Source organism: Lactuca virosa, chromosome 8 (assembly GCF_052849685.1).
Source record: "Lactuca virosa cultivar CGN04683 chromosome 8, Lactuca_virosa_CGN04683_v6, whole genome shotgun sequence".
NCBI classification, from domain to species: domain Eukaryota; kingdom Viridiplantae; phylum Streptophyta; class Magnoliopsida; order Asterales; family Asteraceae; genus Lactuca; species Lactuca virosa.
Genome location: NC_136433.1, coordinates 138,794,352 through 138,817,344, shown reverse-complemented (window position 1 = coordinate 138,817,344; position 22,993 = coordinate 138,794,352). Strand labels below are relative to the sequence as shown.

At 31.8% G+C, this 22,993-nt stretch overlaps 1 protein-coding gene and 1 long non-coding RNA gene across 3 annotated transcripts; one reads left to right on the top strand and one right to left on the bottom strand.

Moving 5' to 3' along the window:
- Positions 1-16,498: 16,498 nt before the first annotated feature.
- Positions 16,499-19,938, bottom strand: LOC145133597 (uncharacterized). 2 transcript variants are annotated; one of them, XR_013718641.1, is made up of 5 exons: positions 19,589-19,938; positions 17,719-17,951; positions 17,495-17,571; positions 17,206-17,398; positions 16,499-16,710 (listed from the first exon to the last, which is right to left on the bottom strand). It is a non-coding gene; the product is annotated as an uncharacterized LOC145133597 (long non-coding RNA). The 2 variants fall into 2 exon arrangements; XR_013718640.1 differs by lacking the exon at positions 17,495-17,571.
- A 981-nt stretch (positions 19,939-20,919) lies between these two features.
- LOC145132704 (spermidine hydroxycinnamoyl transferase-like) lies at positions 20,920-22,491 on the top strand. Its single transcript, XM_079067594.1, has one exon. It carries the CDS (start codon positions 20,982-20,984, stop codon positions 22,329-22,331), a length of 1,350 nt encoding a protein of 449 aa, XP_078923720.1. The 5' UTR covers positions 20,920-20,981; the 3' UTR covers positions 22,332-22,491.
- The last annotated feature ends 502 nt before the right edge of the window (positions 22,492-22,993 follow it).

Sequence of the window (22,993 nt, the reverse complement as noted above, 5' to 3'; positions counted from 1 at the left end):
GAACCAGAAGTTGATGAAACATATAGAAAGTTGTCAAGTATGATGGTCAATGTTTTAAAAACCGGTTTTTTAGTTGAACCGGTATGGTGACCGGTTCCCGGTTCGACCGTCTGGTTAACCGGTTTCTACAATATTCATCTTTTTTCCTATTTTTCTATACATACATACATATATAAATCATGAATTTGATGTTTAAAAGTTCAAACATTAAAAATACATATAAAAATAAATTGTGGATCAATCCAAATACATTAAAATAACACATCAACATAAATTTTAGTGTTTTAAATCAATCTATATATATCAAAAAGAAAATAAAATATAATACCGAAACAAAATATAGTTTTAGATGAATACAAACAATCAAAAAACTTTATAACATTTATCATATGTTTTTATTTAGAGAAAACTAAATAGATTTGAAAAAAGTCACCAAAGTTTATTATGCAAATGATTCCTTTCCGTGTATTTTTAGTCGGTTTAACCGGTTCAACCAGTTAATTTTGACCGGTTCAACCGAGTTTTTCTAAGAACCGGTCGGTTCAATCCGGTTCAGAAATCGACGTAAAACCGGTGATAGTTGAACCGTTTCCTCCCCCGGTTCCCGGTCCAACCGGTTCGACCGGCCGATTCAAACCGGTTTTTAAAACATTGATGATGGTTTTAAATTTTAATTCGTTAAATACTTCCTCTTATTGATTTCATGGATACCCTTAATTGGTAACCATGGATTTGTTTTTGGCAGGAAAATAAAATTATGGATAAAATGCATCACTAAAAGGTTTTTAAAGTGGAAAAGGTTACACAAAGTAAGCTTGAAGAAGTTGGTGTTGCTGCAAATGCAACAATCACCATTCACTATCGACGAACTATATTTTTGTGTTAACTTTGAAATTTTTGTTAGTATTTGACATATGTGGTCTAAAATATTTTTGATAACTTAGTTGATATAGGATGTTTTTTTATGAAATTGATTGTTTTGTTATATATGTATTTTATTTTGTATTATGAGAAATTAGTTGTCATTAAATTTGAAAACTATTATTGTATAAAAAATACACAATTTTTTAAAACACTTATACTTATGACATGCAAACTCTATGTCGTAATTGTATGACTTAAATACATGTCACAAATGCATATCGTAAATGCATGTTATAAATTTATGACACACAAATGTATAAAAAATATACAATATTTTAAAACACTTATAATTATGACATGCAAACTCTATGTCGTAAATGCATGACTTAAATACATGTCACAAATGCATATCGTAAACACATGTCATATATTTATGACACACAAATGTGTGTCATCTTCATTTATGATTGAGGATTTAATGACACGCATTTGCATGTCATCTATACCCTTTTATGACACGTAATGTTTATCACTAAAAGCCTATTTTCTATTAGTGTACACATAATTATGAGAAAAAAAATTTATTATTGATCATTCAATCCATCTTAATTATACAACTAGCAATAATTTTTTAATCATGTGATATTCATTAAACGCCAAAATTTAGCTTGGAGTTGTTGCCATGCTACCAAATAGTTCGGATTCAACAACTTTGTGTTCGGAACTAAAAATTTAGCTTGGAGTTGTTGCCATGGTACCAAATAGTTCGGATTCAACAACTTTGTGTTTAGAACCAAGTTAAATAGAAAGGTGTTTTGGTAAATTACAAATAAAGATAGAAGTCATATATTAACTTTTGGTTTAGAACCAAGTTATGTAGAAAGGTGTCTGGGTAAATGACAAATAAAGATATAAGTTATACATTGTATCGGTTAATCGAGAAAATCCAAGAGGTTGCTTTTTATAAGATTCTAGACACTATCTTCAACTATTTTGTTAATATTTTATTTTTGTTTCCGATTAGTAATCTACTTACAAAAAACAAAATAACTAAAAATCCAACACCATACATGCTGAATATAAGAAAACCACAAACATACATATAAGCATGGTACTAAAAGGCGCCGCAAGGCGCAGGCCAAGGTGTGTCATTGTGCAAGGTGTGGCTATGCCATCTCGAAAACCTACATGGCGACGATGTTAAGTGTGACACGTTCCAAGGCGGATGAAGGCGTGTTATGTCACGAGTTTTTTCAAGTCACATTTTTTTTCTTTTTCTTTTCGACTTTTTTAGATTGGGAATGAAATCATCAATATTTGTTAACTGTCTTTTTATTAAGTGTTGATATAACTCTTCTAAAAGCCTAGTATGTTTTATATAAATCTATAATTATGTGATTTCTCTTTTTTTATGTATACAAAATTGTCGGCCTTGAAAAATATCATGACTCGTCATCAGTTGTAAAAGCTTGAGGTTTTGACCTTGTCGCCACTTCACACCTCATGTCATTTAAAACCTTACATACAAGTGATAAAAAAATCGCATATATAGCAAAACTCATCATCGATAACATATAACTAAATATCAACATCATATTTCATACATAATTATATTATTTATACATGTTTTTATTCTTTATTTTGTTGTTACTTTTTTTATTTACTTTATGGACATTTCATTCAAAATATCACTACAATATTCTTACTAGAGGTGAGCATTAGGATCAGTTACCCGCCTTTACCCACGACGTCTCATGAACCAATACTTATAGATCTAAAGCCGAAACTGATACTAGTTTCGTTCCTAAAGTTTGGAACTAACTGAACCGATTCTCAGTTCCTATTCCAGCTCCTATTTTTTTTCGAAACAGATATCTGTGAGGAATGGTTCTAGTTAATTAATACAACCCTTATTAATATTTTATGAAATTGATTATTTATATTTGATAATTTCTTCAAAAATTTAATTAACTTATTCATAGTTTCTTAAAATTCAACTTTAAATTCATAATCCCATGTTAATTTATTAATATGCAAAACAAAACTTTTTCTACCATCTTATGTAAAAAGTGTTTGAGAAAAAACACTTAATAAAAAAATAATGAAAGTGAAATGGAAAAATATTTATTTAATTAATAAGGATAGAAAGCTTTTTGTTGGACATAGTGACATAAAAAAAATCTTTGATATAAAAGCAAATAGATCTCCGACAAAGATACGCTTCATTCATCATTAAGAGAGATCGAATTTCTTGTGTGTTTTCACCTGAATTACAATCGCATACTTATTGACGAGTAACGAATTGCCTCTTTTAATAAGGTTCATAAGTGGCTTCATTTCCCACAAATTCACAACTTTGACATAAGTGCAAATAATTGTACGAAAGTACTTGTATGACCATTATAGCCAAGAACACGTAAGCTTTAAAAAAATAAAGTAACAAAGGAGTTAGACAAATGTTCATTCGGAAATCTCATTTCAAAATAAATTAAAGATCTGGATCTATTGGGAAAATTTTACTTAGGATGAGTACATTTCATCAAGATCAATAAAAAGAAATGAAAATGAGATCTCGAACATCGAAAATGGTACAATGAAACAAAAGTTTCGTTAGAATCTTAAACAATAAATGTTCACCGTCAATTTATTAAGTTGTGGTTTGTTGGGTGTCACCTTCATCGTGGAAAAATGATTTAGTATCATAAACACATAATTGTGACATACCTATATCCTGGTTGATTTTTACATCTTGGGCATGTGTCATCGTGTGTGATTGTGTTAGAAATTTTGGTTGAAAAAGATTGGATGCGAAAAATCATTGTACATCTAAAAATAATTGTACCTTGTAGTAATTACTTTACTCAAAATGAGAAGAGAAAGGTAGCTCTTCGGCAATTGTGAATACAGCCTAATTGGGAAGAAATTTTCGTAAGAAATTTTTCATTAAGACTTCGTACACAAAGAGTCTATGAGGCTTGTGGACAACATGTTGCAGCTTGCTTCTAGGGACACCTAACTAGTACAAAAGTTTTGTATCATACCAGTTTTATGTGGATCTTCTCGTTAGGCATGAAAAAGTGCAACACATTGTTACAATGAATTTCTCTATTCTTAAAAGAAAATAAGGAAAATATATTTTTGTATTTTTTATTTTTGAAAAAGTAAAATTCAAATATGAAAATATTTTTGGATTTTTTAATTTTATAAGGAAATGACAAAAATAAGAAATTTTTCTTTTGGATTTTTGAATTTTATAAAGAAAAGACAAATTAGGAAAATCTTTTTGGATTTTTGAATTTTATAAAGAAAAGATAAAAATAAGAAAATCCTTTTGAAATTTTGAATTTTATAAAGAAAAGAAAAAAAATAAGAAAATGATATCACCATCATTGGTTATTCGATAATGTTAAAAAATATTTCGCATGCAAACCAATGCCTCCCATTGTATATGCTTCCCTCAACCAAAGAGATTTCCCATAAATGAGCGTTTCCCTAAACATGCACTTCCCAGGAGTATGTGCTTCCCATTCACTAGATGTTAACTTGTGATGAACGAATCAGAGACAATGTCGAATGCGAAGCGGGTCGAATGCTGAAAGGGAACAATAACCTCTGAACGAAAGTGTGACAAGTAACGAAAGTTAGTCCAGAAATTTCGCACATCGAATTCTAAGAGAAAGTTAGGTAGAATTTGGAACATAACAAGCTTCCATCATTCCTAGCCCATTTAAAATTTTCAAAAATGATTTTTCGTCCAATGGTTTTGTAAAAATATCAGCAAGTTGATCAGTTGTTTTAATGAAATGAACTTCAATATTCCCATCTTCAACATGATCTTTAATGAAGTGGTATCGAAGTGAAATATGTTTAGTTTTGGAATGTTGAATTGGATTATGACATATGTGAATTGCGCTTTAAGAATCACAATATAATGTAGTTTCTTCATTTTAATCGCATAGTTACGTAGTTCACTTTAGATCAAGACAACTTGTGAAGTACAAGCCGCACCAGCAATGTGTTTAGCCTCAACTGTCGAAATTGATACACACGTCCACTTTTTCGACTGCTAACTCACAAGCTTCCCGTTTAAGAATTGACATCTGTATGTAGTACCTTTTCGATCTAATTCACAACCGCCTAGATCAGAATCTGATAAAGCTTGAATAAAGACTCATGTATTCGATGGATACCACAATCCAAGATTCGAAGTGCCATGAAGATAACGAAAAATATTTTTCACCCCTATAAGATGTTATTCTCTTGGATTCGCTTGATACCTGACACAATTACACATAGAAAACATTATATCAGGTTGAGTTGCAGTTAAGTACAATAACGAACCGATCATGCTTCTATATGTTTTAAGTCAACAGTTGGATTATCTAATGAAGGACCTAATCGAGTGCTGATTGCCATGGGAACTTTAGCTTTTGTGCAATTCGCCATTCCGAATCTTTCAAGTGGGTTTCGTGTCTAGTTTTCTTGTCCCTACTCTGACGAATGTTCAAACCTAAGAAATTATTGATTTTCCCCCATCATGATCATTTCAAATTGACTCTTCATAAGCTCCTCAAACTCCATTGACAACGAAGGGTCAGTAAAACCAAATATAATTTCATCGACATAAATTTGAACAACCATTAGTTGATCCCCTACTTTGTTACGAATTAAAGTGGGATCAACTGACCCTTTCTTAAATTTAGTATTTTTAAAGCAAAATGGTTAACGTCGCATACCAAGCACGGGGTGCTTGTTTTAATCCATAAACTGCTTTGTGAAGGATATATCAATGATCAGGATACTTATTATTTACGAATTCAGGTGGTTGTTCCACATAGACGGTCTCTTCAAGAACGCCATTAAGAAATGCGCACTTAACATCCATTTGGAAGACGTCGAAATTCTTATGAGTTGCATAGGCAAGAAAAATTCATACAGCCTCGAGTCTTGTGACAGGGGCAAATTTTTCTTCATAATCAATTCTCTCTTGTTGACAATAACTGTTTATGACTAATCTAACTTTGTTACGAAAAATATTTCCTTCTTTGTCCATTTTATTTTTAAAAACCCATTTAAGACCAACAACCAAAACATCATCAGGTTTGGGAATTAACCTCCAAACTTTGTTCTTTTCGAATTCAGTCAACTCATATTGCATCACAAAAACCCAATCGAGATGTTATAATGTAGTCTTAACTGTTTTCGGTTTGATTTTTGAAATAAAGGCATTAAACATATAGTATTCCCGATGAACATTTAGAACCTCATTTTTGGCTGGAACCTGTTCTCTGTTAAAACACCCAAACTAGGATCACCAAGAATTTGTTCTTTGGGATGATCCCTCGTCTATTTCTCCATAAGAGGAAATGTAGGATCAAAATCCAAATGTGCATCCTCAAATGTCTCTTATGCTTGCTTCTGATAATTCATCTGAAATAGAAATATATCATTATGATCATGAAATTCATTACCTTGAGCACCACTATAATCACGATTCGTTCCACTTGGCTCCCCCTCAACCAAAGGATTCGTTTTCTAGTGCCCCCCCTCAACACCAGCTTGAGAAGTCAACAACTCCCCCTCAACTAGAGATAAACAAGTAAAATTTCTCTTTTCGATATGAGGTGAAGAAATCAAGTGGTCTCCCTCCACTTGAGACCATCAGTCGAATTTTGTGTTATTTCGATATTGACTCTTGAGGTTGACGATGAATGAACTTCATTTTCTTCATTACTGATTGACAAATCACCCGGTAAGCATTTGCTCAGATTCTTCGTTTGTTTCAGAAAGTATAGGTTTGTTTGAAATTCTTGTTCAACTCTCTTGACATATTAATCGTCAAATATGAGATTGAATGTTTCTTCAACTTTTCGTGTTCTCTTGTTCAACAACCTATATGCGATAGAGTTGTGTGAATATCCCAAGAAAATTACATCATCAACCTTTGTTTGAAATTTGGAAAGATTATCTTTGAGATTCATTATGAAACATACGCAACCAAAAACATGGAAAAATTCCACATTAGGTTTCCTTTTGTTAATGATTTCATAAGGTGTGATGTTGATACGACGATGAATGAATAAACAATTTTGCATAAAGCAAGCTGTCGAAACTGCTTCTGCCCAAAAATATTGAGACAAATTCGTATATCTAAGCATCATCCTAGCCGCTTCACATAATGAACGATTCCTCCTCTCGACAACACCACTTTGCTATGGTGTGTAAGGAGACAAAAAGTTGGGGTGAGCATGGTGCGGTTCGGTGCGGTTTTTGGCCAAAACCGAACCGAAAACCGCAACTTCGGTTTTTTGAAATTTAGAAATCGCACCGTTCGGTTTTTATACGGTTCGGTTTTTGCGGTTTTTATTGCGGTTCGGTTTTTTTTGCAGTTTTTTGTTAGTTTTTTTTTTTGTTTTCATTTTGCCTTTTTACTAAAACTCAAGTAACTCGGCGAGTTACTTTGACTCGGATGAGGAGTGCTAATCATTTTTTGGAGATGAACCGATACCACCACCTCTTGGTTTGAAATCAAATTACATAACCACTCATCCAAATGTTTCTAACGCTTGAACATAATACGAATTTAATATAATATTTGTTTCACATGTACATGCAATAAATTTAATAAATGTATTCATAAAAATGATACTATCATCACTAGTACTCTTCACATTTAAATGTTAAAAAATGTCATAAACATTATTTGTTATTGTAAATACCACTGACTGTATGCTTAAAAATATACAATCATCATCCGATAGATAAGATAGATATTTATATTTATAGAAATTTTAATTGTTTTAATTGTCATAAGTTCTTGGTTCGTACAAATATCAACACTTAATATATATATATATATATATATATATATATATATATATATATATATATATATATACGGTGCGGTTCGGTTTTTTGAGGTTTTTGCGAGACTAGAAACCGCACCGCACCGAGTAGTTTCGGTTTTTGCAAAACTAAAAACCACACCATCGGTTTTCATTTCGGTTTCGGTTTTTCGGTTTCGGTTTATGCGGTTTTTTCGGTTTTTTTGGTTTGCGCTTCGGTTTTTGCTCACCCCTAACGAAAAGTTATGAGAAATTCCCAAATTCGTCAAAAACAAATCTAGAATTCGATTCTTAAACTCATATCCATTAAAATCTTTTATATATTAACTTTTAAGGTATGATGATAACAAAGTCTAAAAATTAACCATACCATTAAAAGCATTTATATATTAATTTCATGTGTACTACTTCAATCGTAAAATTTTCTAAATTATCATAACTGTTTTAATAATTATATTAATTATGTAACTTGACTTATATATCGGTAATTATATCAGAGTAGCTTTAGAAACTTAGAAGGCCAAGTCGCATATTGAAGAATCTATATGATTATTTGTTTCAAATATTTACATATACCAAATTGTGTTTATATAAGTATTTCATGAACTCATAACATTGACATCGTACACACACATTAACGAAATGCATGCAATAACTGAGTTAGAATATCGATCATGGCTACTATCCTTCACTGTTTGTTACAAGAGTTGGAATAAAAAATTACTTGTGTTTCTTCAATGGGAGAGTTGACCCAAATCTTGTTTGATGTCGAAAGAATCGAGTCTTGGAATGTTAATCGATCGATGGTTGTTGATTTTGCGTTGAGGGAAGTCATTGAACGATGGGTACATATTGAGGTTTTATTTTGTAATCGTAATGATTTGATGAACATAATGGCGGCATAGGGTTTTGGAGATGATAGAAAACGTGTGACGATATAAATGGTGATACAATTATTTATCCAAGATTATAGGCATCTAATTTGGAATGTCATTTAATCCATATGTAATATTACTAATATACCTTTATTATATTAACTAATAATTAAATGTTTTATTAAAATCCTATTGGTTCCCAAAACCACACAATAGATGTCCAGCCACATATGAACCTAACTATCTCTCTCTCTCTCTCTCTCTCTATATATATATATATATATATATATATATATATATATATATATATATATATATATTCTTGGTTTAAGTATTCTTTTAAGACAATCATTGTATGTTGTGGTTGAAATTTTCATGTAAATTAGATTAGATTCATATTATCGATCATATGTTATGGAAGGTGATATATATAATATTTGATTAAATATTATATATATGTTTGTATGTTTGTGTTGCTTCAAAGCAATAATTAATTCAAAATCATGGATATGTCATATTATCCATATTATCCATGTAAGTCTTTTTTAAAATGCAAATTAACTATCTTATCACTTTATATTTTAGTATATGTTTAACATTTTAATTATAATAATAAATGCTTTTTAAAAGTTTTTTTTCACTTATTAATAGTAATAAGTGGTTTTAAAATTAATGAACATTAATTATAAATAATAAAATCATGGATATGTCATATTATCCATGCAAGTCTCTTTTGAAATGCAAATTGTCAATCTTATCACTTTATTATTTAGTATATGTTTCATATTTGAATGATAATATTAAGTGTTTCTTAAAAGTCTTCTTTAACTTATTAATTATTAATAATAATAAATGGTTTAAAATTAATGAACAATATTTTTAAATGATAATAACATCAAATTATAAATTACATAACGGTTAGCTACAAATAATTTGTACTTTAAATGAACATAATTATTTTAATTAAAAAATAGTTGCATAAGTAAAATTTTAAATTAATCAATCATAACATTTGTTAAAAATAATACTAAATAGATAATTATATTTAGTTCTATTAAAGATGAAGGTGGGTTGATGTCAATGAATAATATTGTTCAAAATAGTTGAGATTATATATATATATATATATATATATATATATATATATATATATATATATATATATTAGTATAAAAATATTATGTCAAAGTTAATGTCAATAAATAACCATTTTAAACATAAATTTTTCAATATTTTAACAATATATTTTTAACCAGCGTCGCGCAACGCGCGGGAATTTGTCTAGTTAAACTTTAAAGCCTTCATTTTTTTTTACCAAATTCATTATTTCGAACACATTAATGAATACACAATGAACTATAATTAATTGCAATCATCATGAATGAGAATGAACCGACAATTAGCTATTAATAGGATAATGTGTAAAAGTTACCACAATATTGTAAAAGTTTCAATTTTCTTCAAATACAAGTAATATAACAGGGATCGAGGTTTAAGAATCAAAACCTGGTTTACAAATCAAACATGTCAGACGAACAGGATTGAAGAATTTGAAGAATCAGATTAAAATCACACCCCATTCAATTAAAAAAATTGATTGGACAATAATATAAAATTCTGAAAAGAAGCAGATAAAAAATCACATCACTCGCCTTGTAAAGTGTCGTCTTCATCGGTTCTGGAGAAGAACATATCGGAGATGGTTACAGAGATGAATCGAAATATCTATGTGCTTTGACCAAATTCATTATCGATAGCTGGAATGGTTATAATCGGCTGTAATGGTGGTAGTCATCACGAAGGTGATGAAGGCGTTTGATGCCGTTGCAATGAACATAGAACACAGTGTGTTTGATCAATTTCTTTGTGTCTAATCGTTGTTATAATTAGAGAGAGAGAGAGGTAATTTTGGAGAGTATTAATCAGTTACCTGAATTAATAGATTAAATTAAAAAAAATGATTAATTGATATATATATATATATATATATATATATATATATATATATATATATATATATATATATAGAGAGAGAGAGAGAGAGAGAGATAGAGATAGAGAGAGAGCTAGGTTATAATGTGGATGACATATATTGTGTGGTTGTAAGGACAATTATGGACCAGTAGATGAAAAAAATGAATGGGTTATGATAGAGGGTCTATGATATTACAATGGAATAACATGTATCATATAATCCTACAAATATCATTATAAGTGTATTTTAGTGAATTGAATTTATTTAAAAACGGAAATTTCGGATTTTAAGGGATAATTGATTATCCTTATTTTAATTTTTTTTATTTTAGGGGATAATTATTCTCTTAATTCAGACATTCTGAAAGAATATATTTCAGAGTATGGTGTACATTCTAACTGAATATGCTTATAAATATGAATTTTGTTTTTTTCTTTTTAAACAAAACTCTTTGTTGGCAGAATGTAACGCTACAACATATATTATCAAGAATAACAATTTGTATAAAAATAATAATACCACTAATAATGGTTAAGAATACGAATAATAATTATTAAAAATTACAATCATATGGAAACAATACAACTAATAATGGTTAAGAATGATATTTATTATTAAATACTAAAACTAAGAATTAAAAATTAAAAACTTCAAAATCTAACAAAGACACTAATACATTCTAAAACAATGTTGTTGCTAAGAATCACTTTCAATTATACAGTATATTCTTTTTGAGTCATTTTCCAGAATGCATGCAGAATGTATATACAGTTCTGACATAATACACGTGATTTGTAGGTCTGAAAAAAAAATCAACCAATTGTATGAGGATTAAACAAACAATCAACTATAATCAAATAAAAGAAAACAGACTATATGTTTTACTCGTGCTAATTATGTAAATAGTAAAATTGAATAGATTTATATATGGATAATAAAAAATAAGAAATAAAAAAAATCAAATCAAAGTTTAGTTAACCCTATATTATGTAAGCAAAGATGAAGGGACGTGGGACATTCTAAGGATGCCAACACCCTTCTTTTCAATCTTGTTAGCAAATGTTACCTTGGAAGAATTTCTTTAGTATGTGTTGATAAATTTGGCTGGACCAGTAAAATAAATAATTGAAAAACTTTAATTTGCCAAAAATCTCAAATCAAAATTGTTTGTTTTAACAGGAATCCACCTCACGTAACTTAATTCAAACAAATCTTAACAAATCTTAAGTGAAATCCCATGAATATAATCCAAAACGAAAACACATAATTTGACAAAACTAACCAACATTTCCATGGAAACGCTTTTGATTCATAAGAATAAGAACTGTTCAAAAAAATCTTAAGTGAAACACAATTAAGCATCAAAATTTATTCTATAATTTTTTTGCTGCCCCCACTTGAAAGATACCAAAAGTCGCAAATGTAGAAATATACGATTTTGATGCATAAAAAAAGGTTCAAAACACATGAATTGGATCCTAGGAACATACCCCGTTTAATCTTGAGGGCAACGTTACCCAAGGGTGGTGGCATTTACATGTGGTCGTTCACAATCACCTCCTTCAATCTTGATCAATGTCGGTCGCGTGTGTATGTTTTTAGCAAGTGCAAACGAAGGTGAAGATCTGGGTCAACAAATTTCACTAATGAGAATTTTCAGCAATGAAGAGATGTTGGTGAGGGATGATGCAGAGGCGTTTGTTGTCGCCGTAGGGTTAGCTAGGTGGGGCGAAGAGGAGGATACGTTGGGTTCATCTATAGTTGTAAACTGTATGCTAATTTTAAGGGATATCAAATGATTTAGTTTAAATTTTACCATAATTAATTATAACTAAGTTACTATTATAACCCTACATTATTTATTAATAATTTAATTATTTTTAAAATCTTATTGGTCCTTACATCCACACAATATATATATATATATATATATATATATATATATATATATATATATATATATATATACTAGCCGTCTACCCGAATATATTTTGTGTGGATGTAAGGACCAATAAGATTTTAAAAATAATTAAATTATTAATAAATAATGTAGGATTATAATAGTAACTTAGTTATAATTAATTATGGTAAAATTTAAACTAAATCATTTGATATCCCTTAAAATTAGCATACTAGCCGTCTACCCGCGCAATGTGGCAGACGGCCATAAGGGTGGGGAGGGAGTTTGTATAGTTTTTTCGGTAAAAAATATTTTTATTGAAAGAATCTACAAATATCATTTATAATACCTTCATAATATCTTTGTACTTAAGGCTACATGAATTAGTGTATATTTATGAATAGTTTTGTTTCGGTGGTTAGTTTCCTTTTTAGTAAACATCGAATAGTTTTCCTTTGGGGATTATTTCATCTCTTGACATAAGTGATATTAAAATAAGGGAGAATTTCATATACGGCCATCCTAATCAGCTAAATATCGTATTTACCCGACCTAAATTCTAAATATCGTATTTGCCCTTCTTAATGTTTTTTAATATCATATATACCCAAATCTATTTTTTGGTATTTTTTTATTGATTTATAATTGTTTTTCATAATATTAAATCATCATAATTAAAATACATTATGAATGGACAACAATACCCTTCCTTCTAATTTCCAATTCACGATTCACACATTAGCGATCATAGCGTTTTCCTTTTCCCCACAATTCACGATCAAGCCTGTCGATACCTCCAATCAGTGTCACGATCGAGTGTTCCAAACACTGTCGATCGTTGCATTCACATCCAATCAATCGTGCTTCCAGTCGGCGGATCCAGACCCTTTATCGCATACACACACGCATAGGTAATTAAAAACCGAATCCATTCCCGTTCCTCAACTTTGATTATGTTGTTGTTGTTTGATTTGTTCAAGAATTCCTAGACTTATTGCAGTTGCAGTAATCAGGATTTTATGATTTTTTTTGTCAATTGAACATTCAATTTGGGATTACAGCTGATGAATATGTCACCTACACATCTAGAATCTGGAATTGCTGAAATCCCTGTATCAGTTTCATAATTCCTTTTCCATATAATTTGTCTAATTTGTCAATGATTCCATTATATCATGAAGAAAACTAATTGATGTCAAAACAGAAGAGACTAACTAGAAGATCATAGGCGAAATTAAAAGTTCTTAGTTCACTAAAACCGATTGTACCTGAAATCCAACATAACTAAGCTATCAAATACAACATAACAAAGCGGATTGTAAAAAGAATTTGAACAATTGAAACTAAAACCCTAAAAACGAAATTAAAGAGATGGAAAATAGGTATATGTTGAAGTCGCTAGTACCTGATTCGATGATGTGAGTGTGCGACAACAGGGGGAAGAAGGAATTGTGCTACGATCAAAAGGAAGCTAGATACGGAAGGAAGTTGCAACCTGCCTGTGTGTATATGTGATAACAGGGGAAGCACCAACTGGAATCAGCGATCGATTGGATGTAGCGATTGGATGCAAAGATCGGAAGCCTTAGGGAAGGGAAGGATCGTGACTTAAGAAGGTATGGGGGAAAACGATTTTTGGCAGAATCGATCCATAAAGCTGTGAATCGTGTGTTGTATTGGAGATTAGGAGGAAGGGTATTATTGTCCATTCATAATGTATTTTATTTATAATGATTTAATATTATGAAAAACAATTATAAATCAATAAAAAATACCAAAAAATAGATTTGGGTATATATGATATTAAAAAACATTAGAAAGGGCAAATACGATATTTAGAGTTTAGTCCAGACAAATACGATATTTTGCTGTTTAGGAAGGGCGTATACGAAATTCTCCCTTAAAATAAAGGGAATGCATATGCAAACATATGTCTAACCAATTATTCACATCGAAACAATTGTTAGTATATGATGAACAAAATAACTAACAAAGATCTTTTTGTGTTTGCTAAATAAAAAACAATGAAGATCCTTCTTTCATGTTCTTTCAATTTTGGATTCAACCCAAAAGGACTAAGAAACGCAACTAATGACATAATTGCAATAGTTAAAGGACAAAAGATAAACACTATTCATAATTTGAAAAATCGTAATTTGTTAGTCGTTAAGCTATATTGTTGATCAAAATTGATTGGTTATCCATAAAACTTTATAAATAGAAAAGAAAAAAAATGGGCGAACAAGGCTTCCGAATGATAAAGGTAGTCTTGATCTTTGTATATTATTTTTGTATTTTAACTGGTTTTTAGAACACACTAATTTTTGAACCGAAATTGGTTATTCTTAAAATTTTGAAACCGGTCTTTAAATCACTTGGAGGTTTCTGATTTCTAGATTTTTTAAAATATTTTATTGTCAAAAGTTTAAATAAATTAACATTCCTGATTGAATTTAAGTATAAGAAGAGTAAATTGGTTTTGCATTAACAATATTTACATGTTTGGTAATCGGTGATATCATCAACCATAACAATTTAACATAAGTATATGTATATGTAAATAGATTAGCATTACACTCGGTATATCATTCGCTTTGTTTTTTAACTTCAATTCCCCATATAAAGAAAAGAATATATAAAATTAGTAGCAACAATGAACAAAGATTGTTAACTAAGTAAGAATCGATAAACATCTTTTTCATATTTCTTATTTATTATTTATCTTGTATGTTTGGTAACAATTACATTTTCTATTTTGGAAAATAGTAAAAATCATTTGTTGTGGTAATGCCTGTAACTCTAGCATTTGGTGCAACACTCTGTTTGAGTGCACCACTGGTAAATGGAAAGACATACTCTTTGACTTAGTCTTTTAACATCATACGTCTAGAACATTTTAGTTATCCAAATTTGGCTTTTGAGGTCAAAGATGGTTATTTCAAAGAAAAACTAAAAAAATTTACTATGATGTTTTGACCTCCGGTATTTCTAAATATTATAGAAAATAGAGTTATAATATTGTACTTTTGAAGTACAATGCTACAACTGAATGTTAACCAAAGGGTATAGCAATGACTGGAATTTTATCCCAATTCTCGTAGTAAGGTTTCACCCTTTCTGTTTTCTTCAAGTTATAGTGATCACAATTAGCATTTAATTTTCATTGGTGGGAGATTGATTCTTCTAGAAAGTTGGTTGATTTACAGCCTTTCATTTTTTCACATTTTCATTAATATCATATACTCCACAATCTCACTTAACCACTGCCCTCCTCTAAATGTATTGTGAATTTATCCTCCATCTTCGAAACTACTACTCCTTCCCATGTTTCACTTTTGTTTTTCCACTAAAGCCATCGATCCAACACGACATGAAAATAAACATGACACGACACAGTAATTAAATGGGTCAGCCGGTCAGGTTAGGATCAAACTATCTCAACCATTTAAGTTTCATTCTGACACGAAAATAACAAAATATGCTTGCCACCTCTATGTATGATATGGAAGACTAAGAGAGGAAAATATTAAAGCCGGGAGGGCGATGGATGATGGATACTACAAAACAAAAAGCATAGCACTCAAAGACCAAAATATATTTCACAACTGTCTAGGCACAAAGAAATAAATTATGTCATCCATAAGCTTATGGCAGTACAAATGCATTCCGTTCAAAGATTTAATGTCAGACGTTATATTAAAAACTTAGGGCAAGGCAATTATTCACACCCACTTTTATATATCCTTTTGTTCGTCCGCAACATGCCCTGGTGGGTCTTCATTATTTGATGGTGTACGGAGATTTCTTCCGGCTCATTTCTCAGTTTTGCAAGATCCGCAACTTTCACAAAGAGAATTTTCTAAAAGTCATCAAACAAATTAGGGAAATTAAGACCAACAAAATTAATCTACTCAAAAAATGAACAGTAAGTTTAATCTATTAATAGGCATGATACTTAGAATGTTAAAACCCCCCATATGTGTACTGACACCCATAAATGGTTGGTGAACGACATTATTAAATGTAAGTGTATACAATACAAAAAAGAAAACTGATATCTAAGCATATACATAACTGGTTTTTATGCATAATTATATAAAATAAAAAAGAATTTGGGCAAACAAATATTATTTGATTTTATCCCTTCAAAATTCCAAAAATAATCCCCTAGCTAGGCACAATGAAGAAGCATATAAATAACAAAAAACCATAACTACATGCTTTTATCCCTTCCATACTTACAGTGGCTCCCTGCTCAACAATAAACAAAAACAACACAATTAGACAGAAAACAAGTATTCTTGAAATTAAATGCTTTTGCACTAATAGACTACCAATGAGAAAAGTATGATTTGGTATTAGGAAATGGCCGTCAGTGATAAAACTATACTTTAGTTCATAAAAAAATTCATCAGAAAGTTCATTTATTTGTCAACCATTTAACTTTTTTGTATTTTCCAAAGAAAACATTATGGTATCGATTTACACATAGATTGTGATATTATAAGAATTTGAATTTCCTATGTGCTTGCGAGACCAGGTAAATCCAATGTGATTATGCCCTCGCATTTCTCAAAATGCGATAGATTTGATAGTTTATAAAATTTTAATATATTGCTTTTTCGGATTCAAAAATTGACATCGATTATCAGGTTTTTACGTCCAAAATGAAGTCAAACATTCAGCCCATATAAAAAACAATAAGATATAGCTTGCTAGAAATATATAGGCTCGAATTGACTTGACCTTCATGTTGTATGGAGGAGTATATATAGCTGCTACCAAATTCCTGTTGGGTGATCTTGAAAGATAAAGGAGTGGATGCCTCTGTTTGCCATCAATAACCATCATCAAAAGAGCCTATATATATCTACCTTCAGGGAAGCTGGTCAATAACCCTTCATTCTTCAAAAAGTCTCTCTTGCTAACAACGATGACCCTGCCATGAGCAATTAAGGAATAAAATACTTTTGAAAAACAAGGCAGTTGGGTAAGATATTTTTGAACAATAATTCAATTCAACCAAAAGCCAAACCCATAACAATCAATGGGTACATATTTTTGAAGCATGTAATTTATTGAATTTCAGTAAACTTTTTGTGAAGGTCGGATCTGCCAAAAAAATCATATCAAAAAAGAAACTCATCAGGAGGAAAACCACGATAAATCACATATGGTCAAATATGTTAAAAGAGAATATAGTTGTTTAGTTGTCCACAAAAATGCAAAATAATTGAGAATTCAAAAGCAGGAAGATACCTTCAGGTTTGCTTCACAATTTTCTTTTCTTCAAGTTTGGTACCCACTTTTCTTTTCATTCCTCTATGCACATTTCTACTCAAATCAATGCTTGCATAAAAAATAAAAAAATCTATAAAAAAACGACTTGTAAAAATAAACACAGTTGAGTGAGTGAGTGAGAGAGAAAGAGAGAGAGAGAGACTTAGGTGGTGTGATGATGGTGGTGTAGATCGAGATCCATGACTTAAAACCTATAAAAAGAAAAACAAATCATGATTAGAGAGGTGGCTTCATGAAGAAGAAAAAGGCCCGGCGGTTTACGGTGCACATTTAGGTTTCTATAACATTTGTTGAAACCAATGTTTTAAAACCCGGGTCGACTCGGCCGGTTCAACCGGTTGGACCGTGACCCGGGGTAGAAGGCGGGTTAATTGAGAACGGTTTTTTGTAAAAATACGGATCGGATCGAACCGGCGGGTTTCCACTATACCGCGGTTCGACCGCTTATGTCGAACCGGTTAAAACCGGATTGACCCGTTTTAATAGGGCTTGGATAGTTGGATACAAGTAACGAACGCCAAAACAACAAGCCGTTTGCGGTTTCTTCAATGTTTTTCAATGTTTAAACTTTGTGGACATCAAATTATTGGTTTTATATGTTTATGCATTATGCAGGAAAGTACAAATATATAAAAATAAAAAAAGACTATAAACCGGGTTGACCCGGCGGTTGAACCGGTCAACACACCGGGTCAACTAAAAACCCGGGTTTTAAAACATTGGTTGAAACTACACATGAGATAAAGATTGATTTAGTCTACTAAAAATAAGGAGTCAGGTCAAAATAACTCCATGTGAAACCGATTTAATTGGGTGAACTATAGTGAATATTGGGTCAAATTTGCCAGATTTTTAGGAGGATTCAAAGTTCAAACGTATATATGATCTCCATGGCTTAACTTGATATTTTAATATTATTTTATTGATGTTTGATTGTACTTTAAGCTTTAATACTTGGACGTTTTAAAAAAATATTATTATTATATTGAATCTATTTATAGAAATAGTAAGATTTGATAGTAAATATATATATATATATATATATATATATATATATATATATAAAATAGATCCTTCCAACCGTCCAAAGAGTTGTAGAAAACATAAGAGTTGCACGTTCAGTCCTTTGTTAGTTTGAGTTACACGCTTAATCCTTTGCAATACATAGACTATAATGCCATTTTTTATTTAATTATAATAATTTTTATTATTTTTAATTATTAAAAATATTTTAATTGAAAGTATGTGTCCACCTAACTTTAAACCAAATTAAAAGTTGAACACTTAACCACCAGCACCTAACTTTAAACCAAATTAAAAGTTGAACACTTAACCACCAGCACCATCAGACATCTAAATCACCGCCGTAAATGTGCATAACCACCACTGGAAAGCCCTCTTGACCGCCGCTACTGACCATGTATTCTCTTCCTCCATTCACAAAATCCAGAAAAATGCATTATCAAAACAATCTCTAAAATCGTAAATCTTTCTGTAAACCCAGGAAATTACATCAAACATATCTAAAAAATTGTAAATATTTCGGTAAATCCAGCGTCTATTATCTTCGTTTCTCCTTAAACCCAACAACAACCGAACCCGATTATCTTATTTTTTTTATACGAAAAATGAAGGTGGGAGGCGGAATCTAAAGAATGTGGACAATGAGTTGTCTGATTTGAGTTGTTCACCCCACCGAAATCGTCAATATAGAAGACGATGAACAATACTGATTTTGTTAGATTCCAGATTCAAGGTTGAAAACGATGAACAGTAGACATACAAAATTGAAAAACAATAAGATTTAAACTGATTTTGTCATCATCACCTCTAAAATCGTCGTTGTAGAAGACGATGAACCGTACTCGCCCCGATCTACTCTACCGCCAATGGCCCTTGTCACCACCATTCCTCTCTCATATCTGCTCGATTTTGATTCCAGATTTTTGGATTTCGAGGGGAAGATGAAGTTCACAAAACCCAGAAAACAATCTCAAACGTGTGGTGGAGTGGCCGGAGATGTCTTGGAGTCGCCGAAGTAATAGACTCGACGGTGATGGGCGGTGATGCAGGTGGCCGGTGTGGGTGGTGATGATGGACACGGGAGATGAGACAGATTGAAGAAGAAGAAGAAGGGCAGGGGACTGGTTTAGGTTTAGGCCCATTTTTTTAATTAAAAGCAATAACTAAATATTTTTTATAATACACAAATCAATTAATAACTAATAATGATAAATAAATGAAAAATAATAGAAAAGAAATAGAAAAAGTATGGTCATTTATGTTTGTTAGGGACGTAACATATAAGTTTTAAACAAACGAAGGATGAGCAGAATTAATTTTTAAAAATATAGACTAAACGTGTATTTTGGTACTTGCATGAAGTACGATTCGTGTAATTTACTCAAAACATAAATATGTTTGGAAATTAAAACATATAGATATTGGCTTGGCTTAATATCTTAGATAATTACATCGGAACTTAGACCATAAGCCATGCTCATTTTCCTTCGAATTCGGCAAAAATCCAAATGGGCTTATTTGATCGATTACTATTGGCTTTTTTCTTTTTTTTCTTTTTTTTTTTTTTTTTTTTTTTTTTTTTTTTGATGACTTCTGTTTTAGACAACTTCTGGTTATGTTCAAACTGTTATTTTGTTTAGTTTTTTACTATTGATGGCTGATGTTAGTTTCTATAAAATTATTAATTAATTGTTTGATCCATTGATGTTTTAAACAACGTTTGTAGCTATTTTTACTAATAGAAATAATTTATATTTAAGATCTTAAGAAAAATAAGTAGACTACATAAGACTTAGCCTAATGCATGTAAAATTATTTTTTAGTTATTAATCAAACCACATTAAATCCGGCCGTACCACACCGCATTAAATGGTTTAGATCCTTCGTGGTGCGGGTTGCGGTTTCCAAAAATCTCAAACCACACTTGCGGTGCGGTTTGAAGGTTTTGACTCTAAACCGCACCAAAATGCACTGCGCATACCCCTAATCGAGAGTATCATCAACATGTCATTTTCCGGTTAACAAGCAATAAACATAATAGTATTTCCCAATCATGCATTCTCCATCTGCCCCTTATCCGAAGTTATTTAAGCATGAGTTTAGGGTCATACCATTATAATGGCTTCATTTGGCCCATAAATGCCGCAAACTTTCAACTCTTCTTTGGTGAATCATCCGTAGTTTTCTCTTTTTCCAAAATGAAGGTTTCCAACAAGACTTCTTGCATGGTTACACCAGCTGAGCCAACATGGTCCGGTAAGTTGGTCTTATCAGAACTTGACCAAACTGGTGTCACCACCCATGTCCCGACCATTTACTTCTACGCGCAATCCCCTGAGGATTGGGTCACTGTTATACAAACCCTAAAAACATCACTGAGTTGTACCCTAGTTCATTTCTACCCACTGGCCGGCCGGCTATCTACTATTGCCGGAGGCCGTTTGGAACTTAATTGTAATGCAGCCGGTGCGCAGTTCACAGAAGCGTACTCTGACAAGAAACTTATTGATCTGGATAGTCTTTTACCATCTCCGACATACCACCAACTTATTCCTTCAATAGATTACCAAAGTGCACCTCTTGAAGAAATCCCGTTGTTAGTTTTGCAAGTTACAAGGTTCAATTGCGGTGGGTTTAGTCTTGGTGTAAACATTTCGCATGTTGTTGCTGATGGGCAAAGTGCACTTCATTTTGTGTCCGAATGGGCTAGGATTTCGAGAGGTGAGTTATTGGAGTCACCACCTTATCTCGACAGAAAACTTCTGCGAGCTGGGGAACCTCCAAGAGCAAGCTCGAAATTTGAACATGCAGAGTTCGATCCTCCACCGATCCTTATAGATCAATCTGGCAACGAAAGGGAATCTGAGAAGGAGACTGCGGTCACAATGTTGAAATTAACAGCAACTCAAGTGGAAAAATTGCGAAGCAAAGCTAACAAAGGTAAGAGTGAGACAAGCCGTGGTTTTACACGGTATGAGACTTTAACTGCACACATATGGAGAAGTGCATGCAAAGCGCGTAATCATAAACCAGAGCAGCCAACTGCATTGGCTATTTGCATTGATGTTAGAAGTAAAATGAAGCCACCATTGCCAAGAAAGTACTTTGGAAACGGAATTGTCAATGCAATTGCCACTGGCTGCTCAGGTGAGATTGTTTCAAAACCTTTAGGATACGTTTCCTGTAAAATAAGGGAAGTGATTGAAAAGGTTGACGATGAGTACGTGCACTCGGTGTTGGACTTTCTAAAGAGCCAGCAAGACTTATCACTGTTCCGAGAGTTGCAACCAACATCTAATGGGGAAGAGCATTTTTACGGCAATCCAAATCTTGGGGTGATAAGTTGGTTAACATTGCCAATTTATGGTGCCGATTTTGGATGGGGGAAGGAGATTCATATGGGTCCAGGAACACATGATTCGGATGGAGATTCTTTGATTCTTCATGGCAAAGATGGAGATGGGTCCTTGGTAATTGCATTATGTCTACAAATGAGGCATATGGAAGATTTCAGGAAGGTGTTCTACCAAGATATTGATGTGGAATGAAATAAGTTCGAGAAAACGAAACGCGAAATCTTCAATAAAAAACAATGACTTGAAGATCCTAGAATTGTTACTGCGCTCTATGTATGTAGAACATATAAGAACTCTGTTATTTAAACAACAGTTCCGTTAATGCGACTTACTATACAATTACAAAGGATTATATCAACTTGATATAACAAATTCTTCGGTCAAATATGAAGTACATGTTAGCTTTTTCACGAAAGATAAAGGGTTTACACAATGACTAATCACAGCGAGGGAACACAAATAAAAACTTTACTGGGCAAATTTCTGCACTTCTTTATTCATGAAAACAGGAAAAAGGAATCACTACACTCATTTGTCTCTTTTAAACTAAACAAAAAAAGAAAGTAGGAATTGAATCTACCTGTTTGCATAAGACTAGGTACCACTTGCCTATACATGACTTATTCAACTCTAGTAGACTAAGGTGCTGTTTGTTTTTTAAAAAAAACCACTTCAGACCACTTATTGCTGTGCCACGCAGCACTTGGTCCTTCGTAGCTGTTTGTTTTTCAAAAGACTTCTAACTTAAAAAATGTTGCGCGTGTGCTGCGTGGCGCAACACTAAACCAACTGCTTCAAACCTCTTCACGCCTTAGTTTAACTTACTGCAGCAGTCTGCAAACGTTAAAAAACAA

What these genes read in the sequence shown, in the direction of transcription:
- LOC145132704 (XM_079067594.1), top strand. Translation starts at nt 20,982, where the DNA reads ATGAAGGTTTCCAACAAGACTTCTTGCATGGTTACACCAGCTGAGCCA.